The sequence below is a fragment of the Crocodylus siamensis genome, chromosome 1, assembly GCF_052110815.1.
Source record: "Crocodylus siamensis isolate JL-2025a chromosome 1, ASM5211081v1, whole genome shotgun sequence".
Lineage (NCBI taxonomy): Eukaryota > Metazoa > Chordata > Crocodylia > Crocodylidae > Crocodylus > Crocodylus siamensis.
In genome coordinates this window covers 309,662,396-309,688,860 of record NC_143395.1, presented here as the reverse complement: position 1 = coordinate 309,688,860, position 26,465 = coordinate 309,662,396, and the positions used below count along the sequence as shown (strand labels likewise).

Below are 26,465 nucleotides of genomic sequence, written 5' to 3'. Positions count from 1 at the left end.
TGGTGTCTTAGTTTCCAGGGCTCGCCACCACTCATCCTCTTTTTACTTTTGATGCTAAATTCAGAGGTCTGGGGTGCAAAGAGCAGCAGCATGCACCCCCTGGGCTCTGTAGTTGTGGGAAAGCAGGGGATGTGGCCAGACCCCATGCTAACCAGCTCATGAACTCAGAGCTCACAGCACCATTGGAATTCTAGCAGAAGCTTGAGCTAACATGTTTGTGAGATCAGAGATCTCACTGTGTATGCAGCACTCAGCCAAAGGTAGGTGAAACTCTGCCACCGCACACCTACAGACAAATGTTGTCAAATAGAAACATCATTTGGGGGTGGTCAGTGCATATTGCATCTGTTTAAAAAAGGCAAGATGTCACTGCTGGTTGCACTGATGTAAATGTGGAGTCATTTAATTTTTTTTTAACATTTTAAGAATCTGTTCTGTACATTTTTTGAGGCAGATGCTGTCCTTCCCTCTTTTTGTTACAACACACAGGCAAATAACTCTGAGTTTCACCAACCTAGTTTTCGGTCTCAGAAAATGCAAGTTATGTAAATTCAGTGAATTTTCAAATAAACAGATCCAAATAATATTTGCTGCATTTAATTACAAAGAAAATCCAGAGAAAATCACAAAAAAAATTTTAATATTTCAAATTTCTCTCAAGACAATGACTTTTGGCAATGCCCCCATTCACCATGTTGAAGGATTTACACAAAATCTTACTGCTTTTGGTCAGTGTAAATTGGGAGAGACATGATGTTATTAGAAGAAGCGGACTTTACATGACACAACCACCATGATTGAACCTCTGTCAAAATGTGTCTACAAAAATGTTGCTCAAAGGGTTTGTGTCACTCTTGTTGCCACTTGTTCATGGTTTCTGATTAACATATACTCTTAAATAAGATCATGTAGATATTTATATGGATCAAGCTGTCCAGGTATTGAATAGATGTGTGAGAAACTGGATGAATTTCATTGCCTTGGTCTGTTGAGTTTTTAAAGGCAAGGTTGTATGCTGATTTCAGTATTGCATTGTTCTGGTGTGATTCATTTCCTTTAACGATTCCTGTAGTATTTTTTCTTTACTTTGGGAAGAATCACAAATTTTGGGAAGAATAGAAATAACAGTATAGCTCATTGAAAGTGATCATTACATTAATCACACCTAAAAGCAGATGTGAAATATCTGACCATTAGGAGCCTAGAGGTTTCACCTAAAGAGATTGCTAATTGATCATTGGATGTCTATGTATGCAAGTCATTCCATTCCTGTAGGAACTTTACAGAACAGTTAATAAAATCTGAATTAGTAATCATCACTGATGAAGTAGACCCCACTCCCTACATTTCTTGCTGGTTTAAAAGGGTCTGTGTGCATGTGAGCAGGTAACAATATTTCGGGAAAAAAATAGCATTTTTTTAATGATTAGCCAGTCAGATTCACTACGTAAGAATGGCTTACTCAGTGAAATAATAGTTATTATGTATCTCACACACAGGAAGCAAAACTGAATTCTCTTTAACATGCCTTTCTTAAATTGCTATTCAAGTATTAGACATTTTATATATGTTGTGATGATATCCTATTCTCAGAGAAGTACTAGACAGATATCTGTTGTGGGGTGCTTGCAAAAGTATTGCTAAAGCTGTGTTTCTCAAATGGTGGAGTCTGAGTGTTTAAAATACAATGCAGGTCTGCCTTTTGTATGCCCTTAAACAATCGGGAACATGAAGGGTACTGCATCAATATACATCAGCCTGTTATTCAGAGGGGCAGATAACTAATTATATAATTATACATACATTAACTTGCAATTACTGCAGTTTATTTCTAGTTATGTGCTCTTAATCACAGATTTTTTCATATAAATAGAATTTTACTTATCACAGCATTATGAAATATGTTTACTATGCATTTATTATATAAACTGTGCAAACATAGCAGTTCCTATCCTCTGTCATAAATATTCGACCCACAAGAAATGGGTAGAATGCAATTCACTACAAGAAATGCCAAAATAAGAGCATTTTAAAGAACACACACGCGCACACACACATTTTGTTAGCTTTTAAAAATGAGCACATGCAGAAGTCGGGAGAGGCTGAAGATAGCTGTGAGCTATAGCCTAATTTTCACCTTACCACAAACTGAGAAAACGATCTGTGATGCTAAAAGATGGTTATTTTTGGCAACCTATATCAATTTCCTATTCACACAGCAACTGGTGGCAACTAAAAATAATCCAATTTTAACACTAGCTAAGAATCCGGTCACATTTGGCTCATAGACAACATGCACAAAAAAGATTTAAGGTTTCTTGTTCTGCTGTTTCAAATGAGCCCACTCATCAAGCTTAGTTTGCTGCCATTTGAAAGCTATTGAAAAGCCATTAACTGGCAGGACTGTGAGAGCCGCAGTGCAGCAGCACACCTCAGTGCTGGAAGAATGTGGCTGCAAGTGCACACCAATTAAATCTTACTATTCCTGGGGATGTGGGATTAGGAGCGGTGTCAATCAATTGTACTACAATAGCACGTGCAATGGTTATGGTTCAAGACACATAGAGGTTTATCATAACTCCAGCAGCCATGTAAGAATAACTTGGAAGCATCTGCAAGATCTTGGAAGAGAAACTACATTAAATAATGTATTCTGAGGTAAACTGGATACCTGAGGAAAGGCTCTAAATAATGCATTTTCTGGGCACGACAGTTGTAGCAGAAGAGAATACTGAAACCTGTAGCCAGACTACAGTCTGAGATGAAAGAATGTCTCATTACCATTTTATCAAATGCTGTAAGTAACAAAATTATTATCAAAATGTCCTTTTGTTTTATTTTCTCAGCTGTTTGTTTTTACTGCATGTGCAAAAAGTGGCGAGACAGATAGTGCATGATGTCAATTGAATGTCATGGAAGGGAGTAGTTACTTTGCATGTGAATATGCAGACAGAGCACAAGGTTTCTCCTTTCTCTTGTGTTCTGAAATAACTTCATTGTTTGACTCGGCCCTGATTCCCAAGCCCATATTGTTAGCTGTTAAAACTTTTTTAAGTCTTAAAAAAAATAAAAAAGGTTAAACAATCCTTGAACATAATAATATCCAAAGAGGGGAACCTCTTCTTCATAAGATTGGGTTAAGGATGCCTACAAGGACAACACATGTCATGTCTCTTGTATTTTACCAGAACAATAAAAATTATTTAAATCAATATTTCATCACATCACCAACTACATATTAATCCTCCCTGGCCCCCACCAGAATGCAAATCTGCAAAATTCAGACATTCTGTGGGGCAGGCTTGAAAATTAAACTTTACCCTTGAATAACACATTGAACTCTCAAAGAGTCAGATTAGGATTTATATTAAGCATATTGATTCAAAGCAGAGTAAATTCCTGTCAGCTTTTTTTTGGTATGCTTATCGAGGGTGTGCTTTTCTTTGTAGCTGCATGTTCTTATGGCATTTAAGAGCAATGTAATTTGTTCATTTTTAAAGTCTTAAATAGAACGGGAAATAGGAAATTTCACAGCACACTACCAGGAAGATTTTATTTTTTTGTTACAAAGAATCAGTAATGTTTTGCTTGCAAGGAATATTTTCTGCTTTCAGACTTTGAAAACTTTGGACTTCTTGTGTTTGTCACTGTCTTAAAATGACAAATGGCACATTGCTGAAAGAGGTTTTCTTCTTGGATTATAGTCTTTGCGGACACAAGTGCAGTGAAGGCCATTGCTAGAAGTATTTTAAAAATAGGATATTATGTTAGGAAATAAAGGGTGTTCATTGGTGCTTTGGTATGACATTAAGGTGCCTTGAAAGTACCCTTATAATTCAAAGTTAAATAAAATGTTAGGGTCTCCTCTCATGTGAATTCATCTGGGGTTTGTATGTATACCCGTTATTAATACTAATGAAGATAAGAAGCTTAAATTCCCTGGTTATCTATGGAAGCATATAGGTTAATAACACTTTCTGGGTAATTCTAATAAAGCATTCTCAGTCTCTTGGTTTTGACATGAGACTTGATAAATGAAAACAAGGAATGTACAACACAACAAACCACTCTGAAGGAGCCACAAAGAAGAGAATTGTTCTGTTTTTTGACTGTAGTGTTTCTTCCTTGGTAGTGTTAAGCTTTATATCAAGTTAAAAACACATATTGTATGAATCTTCGAACATTTCATTATGGGTTACATATAGAAAAGTTGTAAAGAAGGGGGGTTGTTTTAACCAGAAAGAGGCAAGAATGACTACAAGATTATGTACCTTGACAAGGCAGAGAACAACTATTTGGAAGGTTGAAACCATTGGCTAGAGGACAGGAGACGAGGACTAATAGATGCAGAAGGGTGGGGGGAGAATGCCCAAAAGTGCAGTTTTCAAAGTACTTTACTGAATGCCTAGACATCAGTAAATTTGTTTTTGCTAAACCAGCATTTTACTGTGTAGTATGTTTTTAATTTTCCTTCCAAATATTGTGGTTAAGAAAATGATGGGTGTTGGCTGAAGACAGTCATAATGGCTTTTCTCTCTAGAGAGAGACAAATATGATGCTTAAACTGAATGTCACTGTTTGGCCTAATATTCCAAACAGAACTGCTGATTTTTGTGGATGGAAGACATTTGGAATCAGAGCATAGGTAAGAGCTTGGGGTCAGAGGGAGGACAGGAGTAGGAGTACTAGTGACACAGTCGCTCAGCTCTTATGATGGCATCCTAACCAATCAGTGACTAGAAGATGACTCTGTATCCTGTGGTTTACATGATTTATCCATTTTTCTGCTGGTTTCTATGTCAGAGGGAAGAAGCTGACTTAGAGATAATATGTTTGCATAGAGTGCTTTTAAGTTTCAGTGGGAAATGGGGGGAGAAGGAAAAATTTTAAAAATGCAGATAAATTCAATTCAAATACTAATATTACACTTAGACCAACAATTCATCAGCAATTGTTTGTCCTACTCATCTGGTTTTAGCATTTATATTTATTACCTATATGCCACTACTCTCTGCAGACTGGATGAGCGGGAGCTTAGGAAAAATGAAGGAGTCATGATGTACACAGTTTAATTCTAATTAACATAACATTTATCATCTATTCCACCATCTTATCCCTGCATTCTGGCCAGGACTACCAGTGCCAGTGCTGGCTACCGCAGTTACATATGCCTTTCTGCTCACTCTTTGCCACCATGGTATTTTTAGCTAAATTATAATAAATCACCCTCCTGCCCCTTCTGCAGGCTTGGAAGCACATCTGTATTGATATAGAATTTATTCATACAACCAAGGGCAAAAGTAAAAAGTGGAATAAGTGCACTATGAGTTCCAGCCCTATTATTGCTTTCTGCTTCCTTGCACAGCTTATGCTCCCGCTGCTGGTGCCCTTTTCATTTTGCAGCCAAATAACTTTATAGCTTAGAGCTGTCACTGTTTCTGCTGACAGTTACTTTAGCCTTGTCCCCTCTGCTATCAGCTAATGTAAGCCACATTCCATCCCGAGGGGGCAAACACTGGTACATGGGAGAATGCTATATGTCACCTGCCCTCTGCTGGGTGCCATTTTATCATATGATGACTGGTGAGACAGACTGCACAAATTAATGTAATTCTGCAAATTATTCAGGACCTTGATGCTATGCTTACTCTCTTGTATTTCACAGTTGACATAAATATTATCATTTACATTTAATGTTTGTTTTCTAAATCCAAAGGGCAAACTAGCATAAATCAAGATAACACCATACAGTTATGCTGCCTTTCACCAGCTAAAGATCGGTACCAAATCAATATATCCAGATATCAGAAGCATCAGCTATGGATATCAGAATGTCCTGCTACCTCTGTTTTTTTAATCGTTAAACTCACTTAAGCATGGATTGCAGAAAAAGGAAGTAGAGGGAGAAAGACTTTCATTTATGCTAAATCATGTTGTGTTGATGTGATGTAAACCAGTGTTCATTGGAGATTAGGATAAAATTGAAAAGAAAAATTCTGAGGGCTTAATTCAGGATTTGAACCCCGCTCTCCAAAGGTGAAAAGTTAATGGAGAAACTGCCTGTGACACCCATTAACATATACTATCTGAAAATATTTAAAGAATCATCAGTTGAGAAAAACTGTAAGGGACCTGGAAGATGTTACATTTATAGCATGTTTGATATGTTAATCGTGCCATAAATATGCAGCATGACACTCATTAAGCCAAGTTATGGTGTCATAAAATGACAAACCAGTTACAGAGATTTCTACATAAGATGTGTAACATATTTAGGGATGGTTTGTATGGCATGTGTGGCATTCCTTGAACTTAGGACTGCCCCATCCAGATGCTGATAGTCAGCTGATTGTCAAAATGGGGACAAGAAAGAGGAACTGGGTGGGTTGGCGTGAGTCTCTCTGTAACCTGGCAGGTTTGTTACCTTTCTTACCTGGCAGGTAGCAAGCACCCTTGCAGGACCATGGGGAAAGGCTCTTTAAAAAGCCAAGTTTCATGTAGCTCTGCCCTTGGGATCTGATTGGGACCTTTATACCTCAGTTTTAGCTCTAGTCTCATCTTCTTTGCCCAGGAATTCCACAACTGAAATCATTCCATTTTATTACAACTCATGACATTAGGTGATTTTGTTCAACCACTAGTTCCTGGATTAGTGTCGTTAATAAAGAATCTTAGTTTTCATGTTTTTAAGTACATTTCTAGTTTCATGGAAAGCTTATAGAGAAGTTGGAAATAATCCTGGCCACTTGAAAAGCAATAAAAATAACCACAAATTCAGTATTTTAGAGGAGCATTACTGAAGTAATGTTGCAGTGCAATATTGCATTTATAATGCTTGTACCCCTGTAATGCTCTTTATCTCAGGATTTGTGTGTGCATGCTGTTCAGTGCTTTTTTTTGTACATTAGCAAACATAGTATTTAACATAATACCAGTATGTTAAATTTTTTTTTAGGAAAAATACAGCACATAATAAATAGCAAGGGAACAAAATCAGTGAGATATTTGTGGACCACGGGTTTTCAAACTTTCTATTATAATAATAGGCTCTGTTTATGATATTTATCATTCAAATTATAGCCATTCCAAAAATGGGTTCCTATTCTGCCATTTTGTACTCTTGTTGTAAAATGCATAATGAATGAGAGGTTTCATCATTTTCTGAGAGATTGAACTATGAACTTTAAAAATCTTAACTCTTCCCCCCCCACACCATAAAATGCATATATATATACACATATATTTGATATTCAGGCCACTTGCATTCTCCTTGCAGTGTAGTGGTTCTGCAGACAGCAAAGAAATATGACTACCCAGAAGATAAAATGAAAGACGATTGGAAAGGTCAAAGCAACATACTTTCTCACCATCTTGCACAGCATGCATGAAGCATTAAAATTCTGATGGCACATTTTTGAGACAAAGATTGCTGCAAGAAGAGAAAATGGCATAAAATATTTTGTACGGTACTTTTAAATGTGAAATTGTATGAACATAGTTCAAAGTTTGTTTAAGGTGGGAAAATGTTTTCTGCCTAAAATAAGGCATTGTTTAAAAGAGCCATAATCCCTTGTCCTTCTCCATTCCATCAGCTGAAATCTATAACCTGGAATTGCCTTTGAACTAGAGCTCTGTCTTAAAACCCAGGAAGAATTTGCTGTGGATTTAGAAGGTAAATACAAGTGTTCAAAACAAGTTGCCACTGAATGACCCCAGCTTTGTTAGGCAAGTGAAAATGATGGTCTAGTTTTGATTACACAGGTAATAATGTTTGTTCCTGCATGGAATTTTTCAGGAATTGTGTGATATAAAATAAAGTGGATAGTTGCTTCATTTAACAATTTGCAATTATAAAAATACCTTTAAAGTACCTCTGTTAAAGTTAAGAGGTTTCTGTATTTGATCATCATATAAAAGTGTGTTTTGGTTTTTTTGTTCTTTGTTTTTTTTTCTCTTTTTTTTAACCACTGATGGTCCAAATTACCAACAAAGCAAACCTTTCAAAGAATAATCTGTAACTGTCTCAAAATTGAACCTGCTTGGATTGACAGTTGAAGTGAAAAAGCCAGAAGGGTTGGTCAAGTGAGATTTACAGATCTATACATGCAGGCTGTGCCATCAGGTCCACTTTCCTTGCCAGTTCCATTTTCATACCCTTGCAGGTGACTAGATCTGACAAAATTCCTACTCTGCAGTGATTCAGAGAGCAAAGAATTTATCCTTTTTAATTGTGCTGGCCTAAAATGGAACCGGCAGGAAATGTATATAGGATTCTGAAACGCACACTGCATGGAAGTGCTGCATGTATTGTCAGTTCTTTATCCAGGGGTTGGGAAGATTTTTGCAATTCTGCTTTGGAAAGGCATGATTTTCCACAACATTGCATTAGGAAGCAGCCAGATTTGGGGCCTCATAATCTTACTGTGGATCCTATAATGAATGTGTTTCTGTTCAGTGTTGTTCTCAAAAACATCTGAGATACAGGTCACATTCCAACTGTAAAGCCATGTAATGGATCTGACAAACCATCTCAGGGTGACAGAAGAGTCCATTGAACTAATCAGCCCTCCCCAGAAGGGGGTTGAACCTGAATCAGCCTCTGGGTGGGGCATTGCCCAGGGTACTCTTTCCAATTCTCTTCCAGTTTCCAAAGAAGAGGTGAGAGAGTGATCTGGGTAAGGATTAACCCATGGTCAGATGGTTAGAGCGTTTTGATGGAAAGCAGGGTCAGTGTAACAGGGAACCTTGGTCCTGTTACTGGAGAGTGGTGTGGCCCCTCTAAGGGTAGGGCAGGGTCTTTATAGCATGGGCAGCCAGCAGGTCCCGGTTTAAAGAACAGCCCTGTAATCAGGTCTGCTGACTGGGGCGGGGAGAGGGGCTTATGTGACCAGACGAGGGCTCAGGAGAAAGAGAGAGACCTTCATTTTGGGACTAGAGGGGTGGTTTAGAGGTCCCATTAGTGTCCTAAGTCATGTGCTTATCTTTGGTCCTGCTGGGGGCAGATTCAAGCAGAATGGGGGCTGGGGCCCAGAAGCCAGGCTTAGAGCAGTGGGCCTGGGCTGCAGGACCAGCCAGAGTAGAGGGCCTGAAGCTAGGAAGGCTAAAACCCCAGCAAAGGAGTGGCCTGGAAATGAAGGGACAAGTGTCTCACCTGATTGGTGACTCAAAGTCTGGAAGGCATGGGACAGGGAGTTGGGAAAGTATGGAGCCATGCAATTAGCCCTTAAGACAAAGGACCACAACCACCAGGTGTTTCTTGGAGCAAGACCAGGTCTGGTAAGCCCTGGGACAGCCTCCTTTTTATAACTATAAGGGACATCAAGTTGTGGCACACGAGTGATTGAGACACTGTTCCTAGAGTGAGCAGGGCAAAGAGGGAATGTTGTGGGCCTCCAGGGGCTTAGGGTCACCCCAAAGGATGGTGCCCTGTTACAGTCAGATTTTGTGTGGATCAGGGGGAGTCTAGAGCCCAGGGCCGGGTAAAGAAGTTACACTTACTGCTTAGCAGGTGTGCAGAAAGCACTCTCCAGCCATAAGTGAATTGGTGGTCAGGGTACACAGAGTGTAGTAAAAATGGCAGATCCTGCTCTAAGATAACCCTGGATGGATGTGGTATCAGACTTCAGTGCTGTAGGTAAGAGTGTCATTATGAATGTCTATACCAGATCCCATTACAACTTACAGTAGGTCACATTCTGCCAGCAACCCATTGAGCTTTGCTGTACCCCACTCACCACCACCACCACCTTTTACATGGCAACACTCTAGCTTAGGGCAGAGCTTGACTCCGCTGCCTAAGCACTGGGCCAGTTCTTCCCCTGGGCTGTCACTGACAAGACTCAGTGAAGGCCTTGTTTCCAACCCTCCCCAACCTTGGCCAGCTATGCGCTACTGTCTGGTATTCTCAGCCAGTGTGCTGATTCCATCTCTCCTGTCTGGGCATTTGTAAAGATTGCATCTTTTGATCAAGTGCTGTGCTGTCTGCTGGGCACTTCATTCATACAGGGGGCTAAGATGTTCATCTAGTATAGTTGTGAGGTGTCTGTGTCCAGATCTGAGTCTGTTCAGCTTGACCTGTGCTTCTGTGTCAAAGTCATGTCCGATGTAGGGCTCATTTGGTGTTGGTATAAAACGTTGTAGGAATAGATTTATAACCTGATGACTCTAAATGATCATTTTATTTCTTTTCACCCCACCCCTTATCTAAATTTAGTGCAACCCATAAGGCTGCAGTATCCAGCCTGTTAGTTGGTCTAATGCCTGAGAGTGCAGGGAAAACAGAAGTGTGTGTAACTCGTGCAGCCTGTTATAAGTTTCTGCACATTGTTAAGTACAGCATTGAGCTTTTTGGTGTGTTGATTTATGGACTGTACAGGAGCACAGTAATCTGTTGGGGCATTTATCGTTCCAAGTGCAGTGGTTCTGAGCACTTTGAAGTTGGCACACCATGTTGTACTAGCTAAACATCTTAAAGCAGAGACTTTACTGCTGACCATCCAAATGTGATGTTTATAGGTGAGGGGATGGTCTAATGTGATTCCTTGGCAAATTGAGATATGCTCATGGGGAATGCTGTTGGTTGCCTACTTAGACATTTAGTGTGGTCTTGGCTCAACAATGGTCCAGATGGTAGATTGATGATACTGATTGATGCTCCTCACTTACCTCATACCTCTCAAATTCTCTCCCACGCAATCCCCACACCACTGCCTGGAATGTAGAGGAAATGGGAATTCTACCTAGCAACCCTCCTCCCCCAGAAGGCTCATGTCTCTGGGCCCTGATCTTGGGTTTTCCAGCCCTCCTGGGTCCCAGGCATCTGGGTTTTCCTAGGTGGGAGGCAGAGCATGTATGTTCTATGCTGTGAGCACTGGGCTGTAAGGAGCTGCACTGCTTTTGACCCCAGGTGGGAGAAGGGGTCCAGACACAGGACTTGCCAGAGGTCCCTTCATGTCTCCCTTGTCTTCAGGCTCCACATTTGTGACCAGGCAGTCATGGAGCCTGAGATGGTGGATCCAGGATGGTCACCCAAGTACCTGCAGAGTGCTGGAGACATATGTGGACAGTACTGGTGACATGCGGACCAAAGGGGATACTCAATGCAACAGGTTGGAATGGACAGATTAGTGGCTGCATGAACCCATGGTGTTGCAGCACTTGAACGAGCTGTCCAGGCTCTAGGTGTTCCTGCATCCAAATTTGCTGAGAGGCTTGATCTGGGAGGTCTAACATGCACTAGCAGAGGGGTTGTCAACCAGGGGTATAAGCACCCCTGGGAGAACTTGGGATGGCCACAGGGAATATGCATGGCAATGCGGGGAAGCAGTGCATGATGGTGGTGCGGAGTGGTGAATGGCAGCAACCACTGCCACATGCGAGCTCCCCAACCCCCACTGCCACCATGCACCACTCCACGCTGCTGCTGCTTCCCACCTCTGCCACCAATGCACACTGCTGCCACTTACCCACTACCTACCACTGCCATTCACCACTCCATGCCACCACCACATGTCGCTTCCCCGTGCCACTGTGCACCCCTGGCTTCACTTCCTGCTGGCGTCAGCACCTCCCTCTGTTCCCCCCCACCCCCATCTGGAAAGGGGTACACTGCAGAAGGAGTACCCACCAGAAGGGATACAGTCCTTTAAAAAAGTTGAAAACCTCTGCAATAGCACATGGAGTTCAGTACAAAGCACAACAGCCAGGATTTAAATCAATAACACACTTAGAGGAGGAGGAAGTGGGAGCAGTTTGGTGGTCGCTGCTCCAATACTGTTTTTGGATTTTATCCAATAATTCTTTAACACAAAATGCAATCCTTGGATCTGGGACTAATCCAGGATTTCTTCAATCCAGAGGAGTGTCCTTATCATTGGGTTGCAGTCATGCTTACGCTCTCTTTTTCTAGTCCTGCATATCTGTCTATAGAATGGCACAACTTCAACAGGTGACATGAGGAGTGCCCTCTACCCTACTCAGCCTAGTAGGCTAGAGGCCTGGTAGTTAGGGCACTCTCTAAGGAAGTAAGGATTGTGATTTTTTAGACCCCTTTAGGGTGAGAAGGGCCCAGAATTCTGCAGTCCCATTTCCTGGGTGAGTGCTGTACTCATTAGCTTTTATGAAAGAAGTGGTCACTATAGTTTTAAAGAAAGTTAGCCAATTCCCTATTCCTAAAGGAATGACTTGGATGCCTAAGTGCAGAAAGAGCCTTTAGGATATGAATTCTAGCTTCAGGGCAGCTGTTAATTGCATAGATGTGGGAAAAAAGTGGGATTTTAGACACTCTCTTCATCATTTCCTTTGGTTGGCTTAGGAATCCTCCAACTTTGGGTGCTCCCTGTCATCAATCCCATTCTTAGGTGCCAGTTTCTTTTAATTTTTTTTCACTGCTTGAAGCACCTAGGTGCCTAAGTTACGTTCGTAAATTCCATTCTTGAGCTTGGGGTCTACAAATTTAGATGTGCAAATACTAGTTGTTGCCATGCCTAAGTCCCTGTTGTGGATCTGGTCCATATTCCTTAGATTTTTGACACTTTCAATCACCAGTGCATATACAGATTATGTGTCCTGATGTTATCCATGTGTTATTTCTTATTTTTTGAAAGCTTTTGCACAGCAGTGTTGAAAGCTGGATCAATTATGGCTGCTATGATTTTTTTTTGTTTCTGTTTTGTTGGTAGCTTTGAAGGATGTTTTGTTTGGTTGTCTGTTTACTTTGACCCTGAAATAACTTGGGAGTTCCTTGTAGATCAGTGCTCTGCTGATCCAGACAGCTGGCTCTGTTGTTTTTTTAAATAAATTTTATTCAGTGAGACTGTTCAATTTCCACTTCCTCTGTTTTTTTCTCAGAGGTCTGATCATTCACCTGGTTGTGGCACTTCTGATTTAACTTAGGGGTAATATACCTCTGAATACCAGTGCTGTAGCAACAAAGTTTGGCACCCAGCGCAAAGCCTTCAGCAGCAGCCCACCCTCAGCCCATGTACAGATCTCGGGGCACGCACCCCCCATGCTTGCCCAGGAGTGCACGCAGCAGAGGGACCTGCCCTTCTGCCATCCCCGGGCCCACTCCCCAAACGAGCTGCTCATGACTCCATCCCATGTCCCACCCTGGCTGGGCAGCACCTGTTGGGTGCACCTTAACTTCAGTGCCTGGGGTGGTTGCCCTGCTTGCCCCCACTTTGCTATGGCACTGCTGAATGCCATGTGCATTATCACACATTCCTATGAACTGTCTCCATGTCCAGCGCAGAGAGACTCATATTCTCTTAAGTTGTAGCACCATGTGCCCGCTGTCATAGGCAGAAAAGATGGAGAGGAGGGAGAGTAATTTTAAACTATTTTGTAACATCTATTATCAGAGCATCAAAGACTAACTACAGTATTTTGCATTTCAGGCATACTCCCTAGTATATCTTTCTTTATAACTAGTTTATTATCTTTGGGGTGTAAGTTGGGATTGAGGAGAATTCTGAGCTATTCTGCCAATTTATGACAGGGGTATTAACCAGAAGCCTGTTCTACCTGCTGGATAGTAGCATAAAAACACAGAAGATGATAGCACTAGATCTAGAAAAGCTAGAGGTTGCAAATGAGGTCATCTTGTGTAGCAGTGCACTGATGCTGTATAATTTCCTGTTGTACATTCAGTACTGTTTTTGTGTGGTCTGCTAAGCAAAGATGTCTTCACCCCCCCCCTTCATGAAATTATTCAATAAGCTATTAACTGTCACTCTGTAGAAGTGTTTTTCTTTCATTCAGCTTCAGCAAATTTCCCCTTTGTTAAATTCATTCAACTGCTCCCAGTTTATTTCCTTTTTGTTAGGCTAAAGAACTTCTTTCCCTTCCTCACACCTTCCAAATACCTCTTATCTTGTCCCTCCTTAGTCAGTGCTTAGTTAGGTGTACATATTTAATTCTTTTCATCTTTCCTTACAAATTTAGTCCCTCAGGCTCTGTAACCATTTGTGCTGTTCTTTCTGAACTGCCTCCAATTTGGTAACCTGCTGCCTAGAACAGACACAGTATTGCAGATAAATTATAGTTTTGGAGAAAGGAGGAGGGCCTTCTGCCATCCCCATTTACTTCTTGAAAGCTGAGGTGGTAGTCCCTTCTATTTATGCTGGGCAGTAGCCAAAAGCCTGCATATTGGTACTGTTGTAGAAATGTTGCCTGGCTCCACTGTTCTGTAAACCAGTTTTCCATCTGGTTTTACTTTGCAGTAATCTCTGTAGATGATTAAATTGCATGTAGCACCACCATCCATTTGGTAAGGGATTTTCTTTCTTGGATGGTTGCCAGTCCTCATGTTCAGCATTATGAACCACTCTTTCCTTTTGGTTTTCACCACTCGTCTATGATGTATGATCCTGAATATCCTCTTTGTCTTCTACCATATGTACTTTATTTTGCTTCATTTTCTGCTTGAAATCTTTTGTAAAAAATTTTATTACCTCCCCCCCGACCCTGTAACTATTCTGTAACTGCCCAAGAGAAATGCTTGATGCTCCTCTTGATCCATAGCATGCTTGCTGCAGTAATAGTGGCATCTGAGGGTCTGAGTGATGAAATGCCTCTGTGTTTGTTTTGAACTGTGTGTGTATTTTTATTTCTTTGTTCAACTGTTTCTTTGCCATAAAACAATTTGCTGTTAGCCTCTGAGTGGCTAGTGCTTTCCCTTGTCAGCTCAGCTTCTACCATTTCTTAACTCATGCTCTTTACTTTTAGCCTCTTACCCTGGCAACTTCTTTTTTGGCTTTCATCACCAGCACCACACACACAACCTTCAAAGTTCAAACTGTACAAGTGGCAGCCAACTGCCTCTGATCTGTCCTTCTTCTGTCTAACAAATAATTCATATATAACATTCTGAGATGGCTGGGAATATTTCTTCAGTGAATCTGTGATCCATTATTTTTTGTATTGGAAAGCATGAGTTTCAGATGAATTTATTTCTTTTTCAATTTTTGAAGTAAGGGAATAATCCTACCTTTCCAGTTTAGTTGCAGTTTAATTGTTTTCACACTGTAACAAAGATGCAAAATAACTGAACATGTAAACATGGGCAGATCTATTCACAGAATAAGCATAGAAAATGCCAAGCAGGCCTTCCCCTCCTTTATCTATTGACTTTTCTTCCTATAAGCCCAGGTTCTTTTTGCCTTCATGAGCTATTCAGGCTTGAAACGTCTTGATATTGAGTTGCTCTTGGCTTATTTAATTGGTTTAAAATATTTTATTTAGCAGATGTGGTTTTGCCATATTGTTTCAACCATCTCAAGGCGACGTCATCACCAGTGTGAAGAACTGCCAGTTAAATCCCGGTTGACTGACTGTAGGGTCAGATATGATGTGATGATTGATTGGTGCTTGTGCTGGCCATTCTTCATGCCATTGAGTAAGTAAGGAAAAGGCAAAGGGTTTTGAAAGAGTGGACCACACTGGGCAGCTTGAGGGGAGCCAACCTATTGGTAGGTGGAATATTTCTCAGTACAGTGGCTGTGTAGGATTATCCCAGAGTCTGGCTAGTAAGTTTGCTTTAGCATTTATGCAGTGGAGATGAGGGGGAGCAATGTTACTAAGGACTGGTAACCATGAGAGTGGAGTGGAGCGCAGTGTGCCTGACATAAGATACACTGTAGCATGCAGTTGGGTGTCCACTAGTTTGCTGTACAATGAATTAGCCCACACAGGTGCGCAGTGTTCTGCAACTGAATAACACAGTGCGAGAACAGATGATTGCAGCATGGAGGTATTGGTATCCCAAATGGAGCCTTCAAGTTTGGCAAGTAGGTTATTCCTTGTTTTGCTTTTTAAAGTGGTTTTCTGGAGATGTGATTTATACATTAAAATCTGGTGAAAATGAAATGGATGGGTTTTGAATTTGAGAGCCTGACCATTTAAGAAGCCTCTTGCAAGTAGTGTAAGCATCTATGAAACTAATGATGCTACCAGTGGACCTAATCAGACAACTGTCAGATCCCAGTCAATAGGCTATACATGTCAACAGTGTTTCTCTTAGCCAACCAGCTGGCTTTTCAGGCTGTTGGCCTAGTGCTTTGAATCCTCCCTTAAAATACTAAGATATAAACAGAACTTGGGTATCATAATTCAAGGTCTGCTTAGCAAGTAGCAGAAAACTTTATTTAGCAGAGTGTGCCAAGCTAAAAAACAGCCACTAATTACCTCTTGGAATGCAGTTTTGTCTTTTGACAGAGTGCATGAGCCTAAGAGTTAGGCTACGTACAGGCATTCAGAAAGCCTGAGGTGGAATCTAAGTTACATGGTTCAGTCTAAGCATCCTAGGTTAGATAAGGTTTGAACAGCACACACGTTCACCCTATAGTCGGGGGGATGATGGTGGGGGGGTGAGGGGGAAGTGCAGGCTGTCTGCACTGGTCAGTGTTGGGCGTGCTCCTGCACACTGCTCAACGGTCTTCCTGGGCTGCCAGACACTTTCAAGCACAGCTGAGCATAGTCGAGAGGCCAGGCCACCCCCAACTGGCTGCCTGGTGAGCATGCCTCTCTTTGCTGCTGCATCATCTGTCAGCCACAGGCATTTGTTAGCTGCAGGCAGCCAGCAGAAGGAGGCGTGCTCCCACTCATGGTGGCATGGGGGTCCCTGGGCTGTCTTTGGAGTGGGGATGTGGGGGTCTGCCCAAGGCAGGGAAGACATGGGGGCAGGGCAGTGGATCTTGCAAGCTGCTGGGGCAGTGTCAGTGAAGCACCCTGCATTCCCAGTCCAGGTCAGCAGGCCACAAAGTGCTCCTTCCCCATCTTTGTTCTGTCTGAGCCTCAGGACCCATGCACCAAAGCAGCTTCAGGAAGGGCTTAGAGAATTTCTCTGCTCCTGTCAGAGCCAGTGCTGAGTTTCCAGCTGAAGCCCCTTCCCCTGCAACTGCCAGGCTTTGGTCCCTGGGGAGGGCAGGGAAGGGAGCAGCTATGCACTTGTGAATGCAGTGCTGGGTGGGGGAAAATCTAGCACCAAGATCAGGGGGGCAGTGGGGTCCTTGTTCAACAGTGCACTACACCAGGCTGAGCTGGCAGCACTGGCTCAGGGGCTAATTGCAGGGAGGATATCTTTGGAGCCCTTCCCAGAGCTGCTCCAGTGCATGGGTCTTGGGGCTCAGAAGGAACCAGGACATGGGAGAGATACTCCTTGCCCTGTGCCCTGGGCCAGGACTGTGACTTACGTGGGGCACACTGCTAGCACCACCTCTGCCTGGCAACTTGTGAGCCCCACTCCCCCCTGCCTCAATTCTGCCTGGGGATGACAGCTGGTCAGAGATGCAGGAGGTGGGGCCTGGGATATATGCTTTGTTGACTTGGGTATGTGACAGCCCAGGGGCAGAGCCCACTGGGCATTTGGCTGCAGCAGCTAAGCAGGGACTGAGTTCTAGCACGCCACCCTGTGAGGAGAGGCAGCACGGACCATCAAAGAAGCCTGGCATGCAGGTGGAGAGCAACCTAATTTGATTTGATAGGGGATCTCATACAAAAGTTTAGTGCACCGAATTGAGCTAATTTGCATTAAGTTTGAGTGTATGTTGATCCAGGACTGTCTTGGAGCGGGTTCCACCATTTTTAGTTCTGTGTGCACCAAACTTCTGTATGTTTATGGGTTTCAATTTGCAATAACTTAGTCCAAATGATGTGCAATGTTTGTACCTAGCCTTAGTGAAGATGAGGATGAAGGATGAAGAATTTAGCTTCAAGAGCTACCTTGTGGTCTTTCTTCTAACGTATTTTAACATGAAGTCTGTAAAAATTATGAAAAGAAATTTAAACCCTACTTGCTAGCACTCTACTATATGGCAGTGAGCATTATTTTGTGATCAGGTATCCAGAGTCTTTATATCCTTGCCATGGTAACTGGATTCATGTTTAATCATGTTTTTATAAAAAAATATAATAAAAATCTGCTATTAATTTGTTTAGGCACAGAAATAGCAGACAGGGTTGTATTTCATCATCTGGATATTTACGATTTAGATTAATACCCAGTAAATTCTCTTCATGTGAGATATCATGGAGTTTTAAATAGATTACAAGAAAATTCCTTCCTCTCTGGGTAAGATTTACAAACTTGAAGGGTAGGATCCTCTACACTTCATGCTGGGAGAAGCAGGGAGGAAGACCATTGCAATATGCTGCTGCCAAATAGAATGTTCGGATTTGGATTTTTGGATCTGTTTGAAAAGGAATTACTGGATCCTAAACTTCATAGATTCAGTAATCCCAGATCACTGGAAAGAGGGACAGAAGGGAAAGTAGATGCTATTCCAACCCATAGGCTACATTGCAGGGTACTACATTGCAGCCCTGCAGCCTGCCTGTTAACTGGGGGGCTTAATTCCATCCTGCTTTGTCCCCAGCATAAGGCTTGGTTGCATATGTTAGATACAGGGAGAGAAAACAGTGGGTTAAGTATTTTTTTACACTGCCTCTAGGAAACTATGAAGTAGTTTTCCAGTACTATGGTTTTTTTGGTAGGGGGTAGGAGCATTTGTGATAGACTATACTAATTCTGGCCTCTGAGAACCCGGAGTTTGCCCACAACTCCTGTTTCAAGAGTCCATACAAGGACAACAGCAGTACAGAGGATGTGTAGACAGCAGATTTCTAATCATCAGATGGCATAGCATCAGCATGAGCAGATTGTGCCCATTCATTTCCCATGCTTTCATGCAGTTTCTGGTCACTACCCACTGATGGGGTTTCCTATTTTAGGATAGACACTGTGTGAAACAAGCAAGTTAAACTGAGACTTCCTTCTGTTTTTATATAGGCAAAATATGAGAAAAAAGGAGAATCCCTGTGTACATGTTTAATATTGATATTTCTTCACATCTGAAGCCAGTGCGTGTTCATGTAGCTCAGTTGTTTTTATTGGGGAGGTTAGCATGTAGTTAATGCCTCATACCTAACAAACACAAGATCCATATGTTACACTGTGTTACAAGACATAAATCATAAGTGACAGGATAGAGCCCTTCATTATATTTGACTCTATTATTCAGGATTCCTTATATTACTACAAAGGCAGAGTTCCAAAATGGTTGATTCACCGGTTTGAATATAACACATTTTTATAAAATGTTGCAGTAGCATCACTAAATCGCTGATAGATAGATAATGGAGTCTATTAGAGAGCCTGTAGAGTTGATTAATAGTGTCCGATAAGTAACTGTTTTCCCTGGTATCAGGCTGAAAATTGATTGCAGTTCCTGCTTACCAGTCTAGTCACATCAAAGGGCTTTTGAAGAACAGCATACAGGAATAAGGTTTTATAAGAGGATAGTCGCTTGAACATGCTTAGTATTCCTCTTCAGCAAAGACAGAGAAATATGTTCGGCAGAAAATCAGGAAGCTTTGTATACTGAGTCATTTAAGGGGCCTAACTTCATAATTGCATGTACAAGAGCTTTGTAGAACCCAGGACAGGAGAGGCAGATCAACTCCTTTGCTGATTTGCCATTTACAGCTTTGAAGACTTGGTGCTAATATAATTTTTTATATGAAGGTAAATCATTTACATTTCTATCCTCATGTTTTCTGCTTTGGAAAAGGTGGGGGCAGGGGAGGAAATAACTCTCTGAGACCACAATGATGCTTGCTGACTTAACCAAAATATTTAGGCTCTTGAATCCAGACTGAGTGATTAACAGCACTGTGCTTCAGCAGCACCTTAATAGGTGTAACAGATTTTTTTGTAAAATTGTAAGTAGTTTTCCTAGACCGAACAAAGGATTTTCAAAGACAAGTACTGTATTTTGATATTGACCTTAATATGCATTTTTGAGTTGGATTAAAACTAATCTACCCCCTTTATTTTGTTAAGAAGTACTACTCTTTGGACTGGAAGGGCATGGAGATGATGAATAATAACTTTTGATTTATAAAGAGGGCACCTGTAATTGAATGGATTGCTTTACAATGCACCATAACTTCAGCTGGCTGTTGAATACATGTTGCAGATTTCACAGGCAGCAGCTAAATTAATTTCAGCAGCATAAACAATGATACATTAACTTATTATTTTTTGGTAACAGCAGATCATCCCTGAAGCAAATGTATGTAGTACAACAATTGTAACAATGTGCATTACTGAAAAGATGTATTTGTTAATCTTCTGATGAAAATCTTTGATCTCACAAGGTCACTACAAATCTGTCTTTCATACTAGCCAGCACCTCAGGTGATGTCCCTTAGCAGAGCTCTACTTAATTCATTTGGGCTGACCTTATACTATCAGAAGACTTAGTTCAATCCTTACTATGTTGCTTATTGCTTACTTCATGTTTTTATCCTCTCCACCTTGAGTACTATCAATATGTTTGGCCAAACCAATATGCTTGAAGTGTAGTTCATAATAGAATGATGTATATAACAAAATTTGTGACAGTATGTAAGTTTCGGTGTTTTTACATGCTATTATTGATAGTGTGTCTAAAACTGTCAGGAATTGGTAGGAATTCCAGGTGCTTGGGCCCTCTAAGAATGAGGCTGTTTTTATTTAGGTATCCACGTAAGGGATTATGTACCTAATTTTAGACACCCAAATTTAATAGTTTTTTACCATAGTATTATGGAAGACTACATTAGTGACCCATATTTTTAGGCTGGTTAATGTTTTTTATTATAATGTTTTTTATTTTTTTCACTTATTTTGTAGAGGCTCTCACATGAAGCATGCTTGGGAATTTGAGAGAAAGAGAGAGCCTTAAGCCTGACTAAGTGCCTTTTCTTTAACCAATGTCATTTCATTTTGATGTATAAGCTGTAAAAATATCACAGTTTTACTCCTCTTGTTTGCACGTCTCAGGAAAAAGTGGCAACCTGCTAAAATAACAGGAAAAAGCATTCTGATCCAGGAGGAGAGTGGAGCAGCTGGGCAAAGTTCCTCAAACTCCCTCAGACTGAGGACTGGATGTTTGGGGAACGGGAGTGGAACTTTGCCTTGCTGCTCCCTCCACTCTATCCCCAGAGATCACAAGGGAAGGGAGTAGTGGGGCAATGTTTCCTGCACTTCTCCACACCAGGGTTAACTCAGCTGGGAAAAGTGCAGGGTGTCTTTCCCTACCACACCCTCCTAGGATCAGGAGGAGTGGAGCAGCCTCTGCTTCTTATGCCTTTGCCAGACTGGGGATGCCCCAATTTGGGGAAGGCTCAGAAAACAAGGGAGATGGGGTGGCTGCAGGTTGAATGCCTATATACTTCCTCCCCAGGAAGATTTTTAGTAGTGGAATTTTCAACCACAAATAAATAAGGCAGAGCTTTAGAAATTGTAGACTACTGATCAGACTACTGATCTGTGTTGCGTCAGTCATGGAAACTAATTTAGAAGCTCTATAACTACCGTATTTATTTGAATACAATATGAGGTTTTTCCCTCAATCAGCATGGGGATAAAAGCCCCTTGTCTGATTACATACAAGTAAATCTCATTAAATACCTTGTATATCATTAAAACACTACCAAAACAACATGTGCTCAGTAATGGAAACTAGGGAAATGATTAAAGGCAGCCAACACTGAGCATAACTATAAAACACATGACCTATATCAGATAACATTTTTTTTGTAACATTTTATTACAAAACAGGCAATATCAAACAGCTTTAAAAAGGACCCCACCTAAGGTCTCACAAAGGGAATACGAATACAATTTCAAGAAATTACATAATACTCACATGATAAACAACGTCTCATTCACTTTGCTTAAAACTCCAGTGTTATTCAGTGAACATCTTACCCTTTCTTCTTATATAACTACAGGTTCATGCATCGATACTTAACAGAAAGGTACTGACAAAGCCCTCACCCACTCTTTCTGACAACAAAAGCTGTCCCTTAGTCTATCCTGTACCCATATGGGGCTGAAGCAACCCCCTGAAGTCCAGTCCTTGCCAGAGCGCTGTATCCCCTCCTTCCGTCCCATGCTTTTCTCTGCCTCTATAGAAGTGGAGCTCGTGCATTGCTAACTGCAAACACTCTGACATTGAAAAGCATGAGCCCTTTAGTGCCAACAGGGAACGCACTTTCCATAGCGCTACTTTGGTGCATGTGATAAGGACTCTCACACCCCATGACCCATTCGTCCCCTCTGTTAACCCATAGAGTACATTTTCAATAGTGATCCCCGTTCCCTTTCCTGTCTCCTTCAAATAGGTGGCTACCTTCTCCCACACCTTTTGTGCATAAAAACAGTCCCACAAGGCATGTGCCACTGACTCGGGCTCAGCACAGATTTCTCTTGGGCACTTGGGGGACCGTGAGAGTCTCCATCGATGCAGCACCTGTCGCACTGGCAATGCGTTTCGCACGGCCCTCCACACCAGCTCCTCGTGCTCCCCTTTCCATTCCTTCCCCACCAGCCCTTTCCACACCCTTCTGACTTTCTCTATATCAGATAACATACTGATAGGAATGTACCACAAGGCTAAGATATATGCTAGTCCCTCTCGGTGCTAACTGTTTGAAGTCATGGTGTGCCACAACATACATACATTTCAACTTCTTCTTCACTCCCACAGCTGAGCTGTGTCTTTCTTTCCTATTTTCAATGATTCTTGTTCCTTCACCAGCATTAAATTGCTGGCGAACATCACCAAACAGGGTCCCAAACAGTTCACCCACAATCCCTCTGTTGCCTCTGCCCCATCTCTTGAGTATCATTAGTATGGCCCTGCTCTCCGTGAGGTGGAGTTGTACCATACTGCCCTGCACCTAATCTGCATATAAATTTTAGAGGATCCCACGACTTATGGCAAGAACACCCAATTCCAGGCATGAGTGTGGGGCTAATTAGCATACGGATCCTCTGTGGAGGGTATTTGGAGTATACACACATGGGGTTACCAAGGCGTCAGATGCTGTTGACTCCATTTGGACCCAGCCCAATGAACTATATGGTATATCATGAGCCTTTTGACTTTGGACTGATATCATGTATAGTTTGTTATCTACCTATATTATATATATGTATTATATATATGTAGATATAAAAGTGCTGCTTAGAGGTATGTTTATGGAGTATCTGTGCTAAAACTTATATCAGTCTCAAAAAAAAAAAAAGTAAACTGCATCAATTCTACCTGAATTTAGTTTATGATTCCCTGTAATCATTTGCCTTTATGCAAATTTTGACTCTTACTTCCTTGTACTCAGGGTTACTTTTTTAAATACGAAAATTAGGGATTTTTTAATTTTTATCAGAGAAAACCAGCATCCCTGCTAATAAAACTGCACAGTAGCGTGCCAGTCAAAAACTGTGCTAATATGCTACTGCGTAGTGTTATTAGGCTACTGTGCAGTAAGCATAAAAAAAATACTTGTGTGCAGGTGCTATTGTGCAATAGCACCAGTTACTGCATATTGAATTAGTTCTTGGTTAACCAAGTACTAAACTTAATGTGCAGTAACTAAGGTGCATAAGTGAATGTATAGATGCATCAGGTTAGTAACTTGAGGCCACAGTCCTACAAACATTTACCCATATGCTTAACTTTTCTCCCATGTTGCCGGTTCAGTTATTTTTTTTCTCATTCTGTTTTATCTTAGAGGGTTTAGTCAGAATTGGGTCATAGGAAAACATTTTATTTTTTCATTTTGAGGACCCTGTAAGATCCCAAAGAAAAAAATGCTAATATATAAAGAATTTTCAGGAAGTCTTTAGCTTAGAGTTTCTTCATAGTTATGGCATTATCAGAGAACAACAAATTGAACAAGCAGGATTTCGTATGAGTTTAATAAAATACAGTTATTCAAGCAGTTGAAGCAGTGATGAGAGTAGACTCCCACTGACTGCCTCGGTGTACTTTAATACAATTTTTTATATTATTTTCTTCTTTCTGCTTAACTTTTATTAAATTGGCTATTATATGTCATTACCATCATAATCTTCTTATTTTAATAAGAAAAAAACTATATTAGTACATCTTGTGGTTATACTTTAAAATAAAATGCATTAATTTACCGTAGTAATGGTTGTTTGTTTACAGCTTTTGCCAAAACAATTTTGTAAAATGAACAATAAAAGTTAAATATAACACAATACCATTTACATAATTTGCTTTCTAAAACATGCAACAAGATTTTCCATTCTATCAGTTTACACAAAATTAAAACAGAACTTAGTATATGATGATATAAAAGATAAAATAAAGCAGTAAACAATAAAACACAACAGGAGAGTTCTTTGCCTAAATTGATTTGGCCCTTATTCTTTGAGGAAGTAATGTAAATATGTCTAAGGAGTATAGGACAGTCTCTGAAGTGTTAGAAAGAAACCAGATTGCATTTTCTTCATTAGCCCAGTATTTAAAGTTACCCATATATTGAGAGATCCATTTTCCTCCTATTTCTTCAAAGAACAAGCAAGACCACACACAGCGATTTAAGTCCTCTGTCTCAAGCATATTTTATCCAAATATAGTGTCTGATACCACCTGCCCATGACAACTGCAGATCTCATTAAAGTAAATCTCTATTTAGTAATTGCCTCTTATTGTTTGCAGTTTTGCACCACAGACAGGTTGGTTTCTAAAGGAGTGCTTTATTGTTCTTTAAAAAGGGGGAAGTTGAAAACAGTCTCACTGCCAGAATTTCCAGTTACATGCTGTACTCTTTAATTTTAAATGTATGTCTCAGATATAGGGGAAAAATTGAGTCAGTGACTCTTAGTGCATTTCCCAGACCATTTGTCAGGAGAAATGTAGATCCTATGACCCCAGCTGACTTCCTGCCTTTTGGGCGGGGGGCTGGACTCGATGATCTCCCGGGGTCCCTTCCAGCCCTAATGTCTATGAAATCTATGAAATCTTATTTTACAATCCAAACAAGGGTTTATTTGGCAAAGTACAGCTTTCTAGAATGCATTTAGGGTATCTGATAGGCGTAAATATTTTAATTTTCAGTCAGTAGCTTAATGTTCTTAATACAACTAAGTTGCTCACATTTATTAGTCCAGTTTTGAGATTAGACTATTGGCTCAGTACCCTTAATTTCTGCTCCATTGGATAAAATGAACTCTAACTTGGAACTATAGGCCACTTGTACATATGAAGGGATTTAGTCTCCCCTAAACTGAAATGGTGAGTATCTAATTGGTTGGTTTTTAATTGTGATGATTAAAAACCCACTGTTTCAAGTTAGGGGCTCCATCACTGTTACAGTGTGGGCCCAATCCTTTTTTCCTGATGAAGTCTGCCCATGGCGGGGGGGTAAGCTGCCAGAAGGTCCTGAGCTGCTTGAAGCCAGCACCATGCCTGGGCAACCCCAGGGGGCACCGCCACCGCAGAGGGACGGACTGGCCCCCCTGCGGCTCAGATGCCATCAGCAGCTTGCCCCCCAGTTGTGGGCAGGCTCCGCCAGGAAAAAAATATAGACCAGGCCCCTTGCTGCTTTTGTTTTCTTTTTCCCAGCCTGCCTACAGCCAGGGGGTGAGCTACCAGTGAGCCAGGTGGCCCATGAGCTGTGGGGGGCCTGGTCCTTCCTTCCATGGTGGTAGCAACCCCTAAACTGTCTGGGTGGAGGGCTAGTGAGCCGGGTGCAAGCTCCACACAGGGGCAGCCCCTGGTCGACTAGCCCAGGGGTGCCGCCACCATGGAGGGAAGGACCAGACCCCCTGCAGGTCAGATGCTGCTGGCAGCTTGGTCCCTGGCTGTGGGAGAAGTGGGCAGGCTCTGCCAGAAAAAAAAAAAGCAGACCCTTTGCTGCTTTTCTTATTTATTTATTTATATGTATTTATTTATTTTCTTGGCAGAGCCTGTCTGTGTGATCTGTTGCCAGGTCATGCAGTCCCTGAGCTGGTTCATGGCAGCGGTGCCTCTGGGGCCACTCAAGTGGGGTGCTAGCTGTGCAGATGTTGCCCCAGCTCTCGGACAGCACCCAGCCTGATCCAGTGGTGCACAGGGCACTGGAAGCCTGGGCATGCTCAGAGAAGCTTGGGCCTGGTGGGTTTCCAGGTGAGGGACAGACATTCAACAAGACTGAGACTGAATTGATTCAATCTTTGCAGGTTAGTCTGACCTGGCTTGGCTAAACCAGTTTTGTAACCAGACAGACATCACAGAAATTCAGGCACATGCCTGCAGTGGCTGAGGCTAGAAGCCAGGGGGCACTAGAGCAGCCCTCCCTTCCTTCTACAGTACTGAGCTGAGGGAGAGATGGCCAGGCCTTGCAGTATGCTCTGATTAGCCCAGCAGGAAATTGATAACTGTGTTTATCACCCCCAGCTCAGTGTTTATCACCCAGTTATGAAAACAACAGAGGGACATTACCAGCTACCCGTTCATTCAGCACTGACCTAGGCAGCGTGTGGTCTGCTAGCTAATACACAGACACCTCCTCAGCAGAGCAGAGGGGAGGGGGCAATTCCTGCTTAGCAGGGAGTTGAGGGGAGCAGGGAAGCAGGCCACAGTCTCTGGACCTACAGCCATGGAGCAGAGGGGAGGGGCCAGCCC

The 26,465-nt window shown here is 41.7% G+C and overlaps 1 protein-coding gene across 1 annotated transcript in view; it reads left to right on the top strand.

Annotated features, from left to right (window-relative positions):
- The first annotated feature begins 2,499 nt into the window (after positions 1–2,499).
- Positions 2,500–26,465, top strand: part of MYO16 (myosin XVI) — a 545,578-nt gene continuing 521,612 nt past the window's right edge. The window contains exon 1 of the mRNA XM_090022346.1: positions 2,500–2,797. Coding sequence (XP_089878472.1) covers positions 2,770–2,797 — 28 coding nt within the window. The 5' untranslated portion in view covers positions 2,500–2,769. The remainder of the gene's footprint in view (positions 2,798–26,465) is intronic.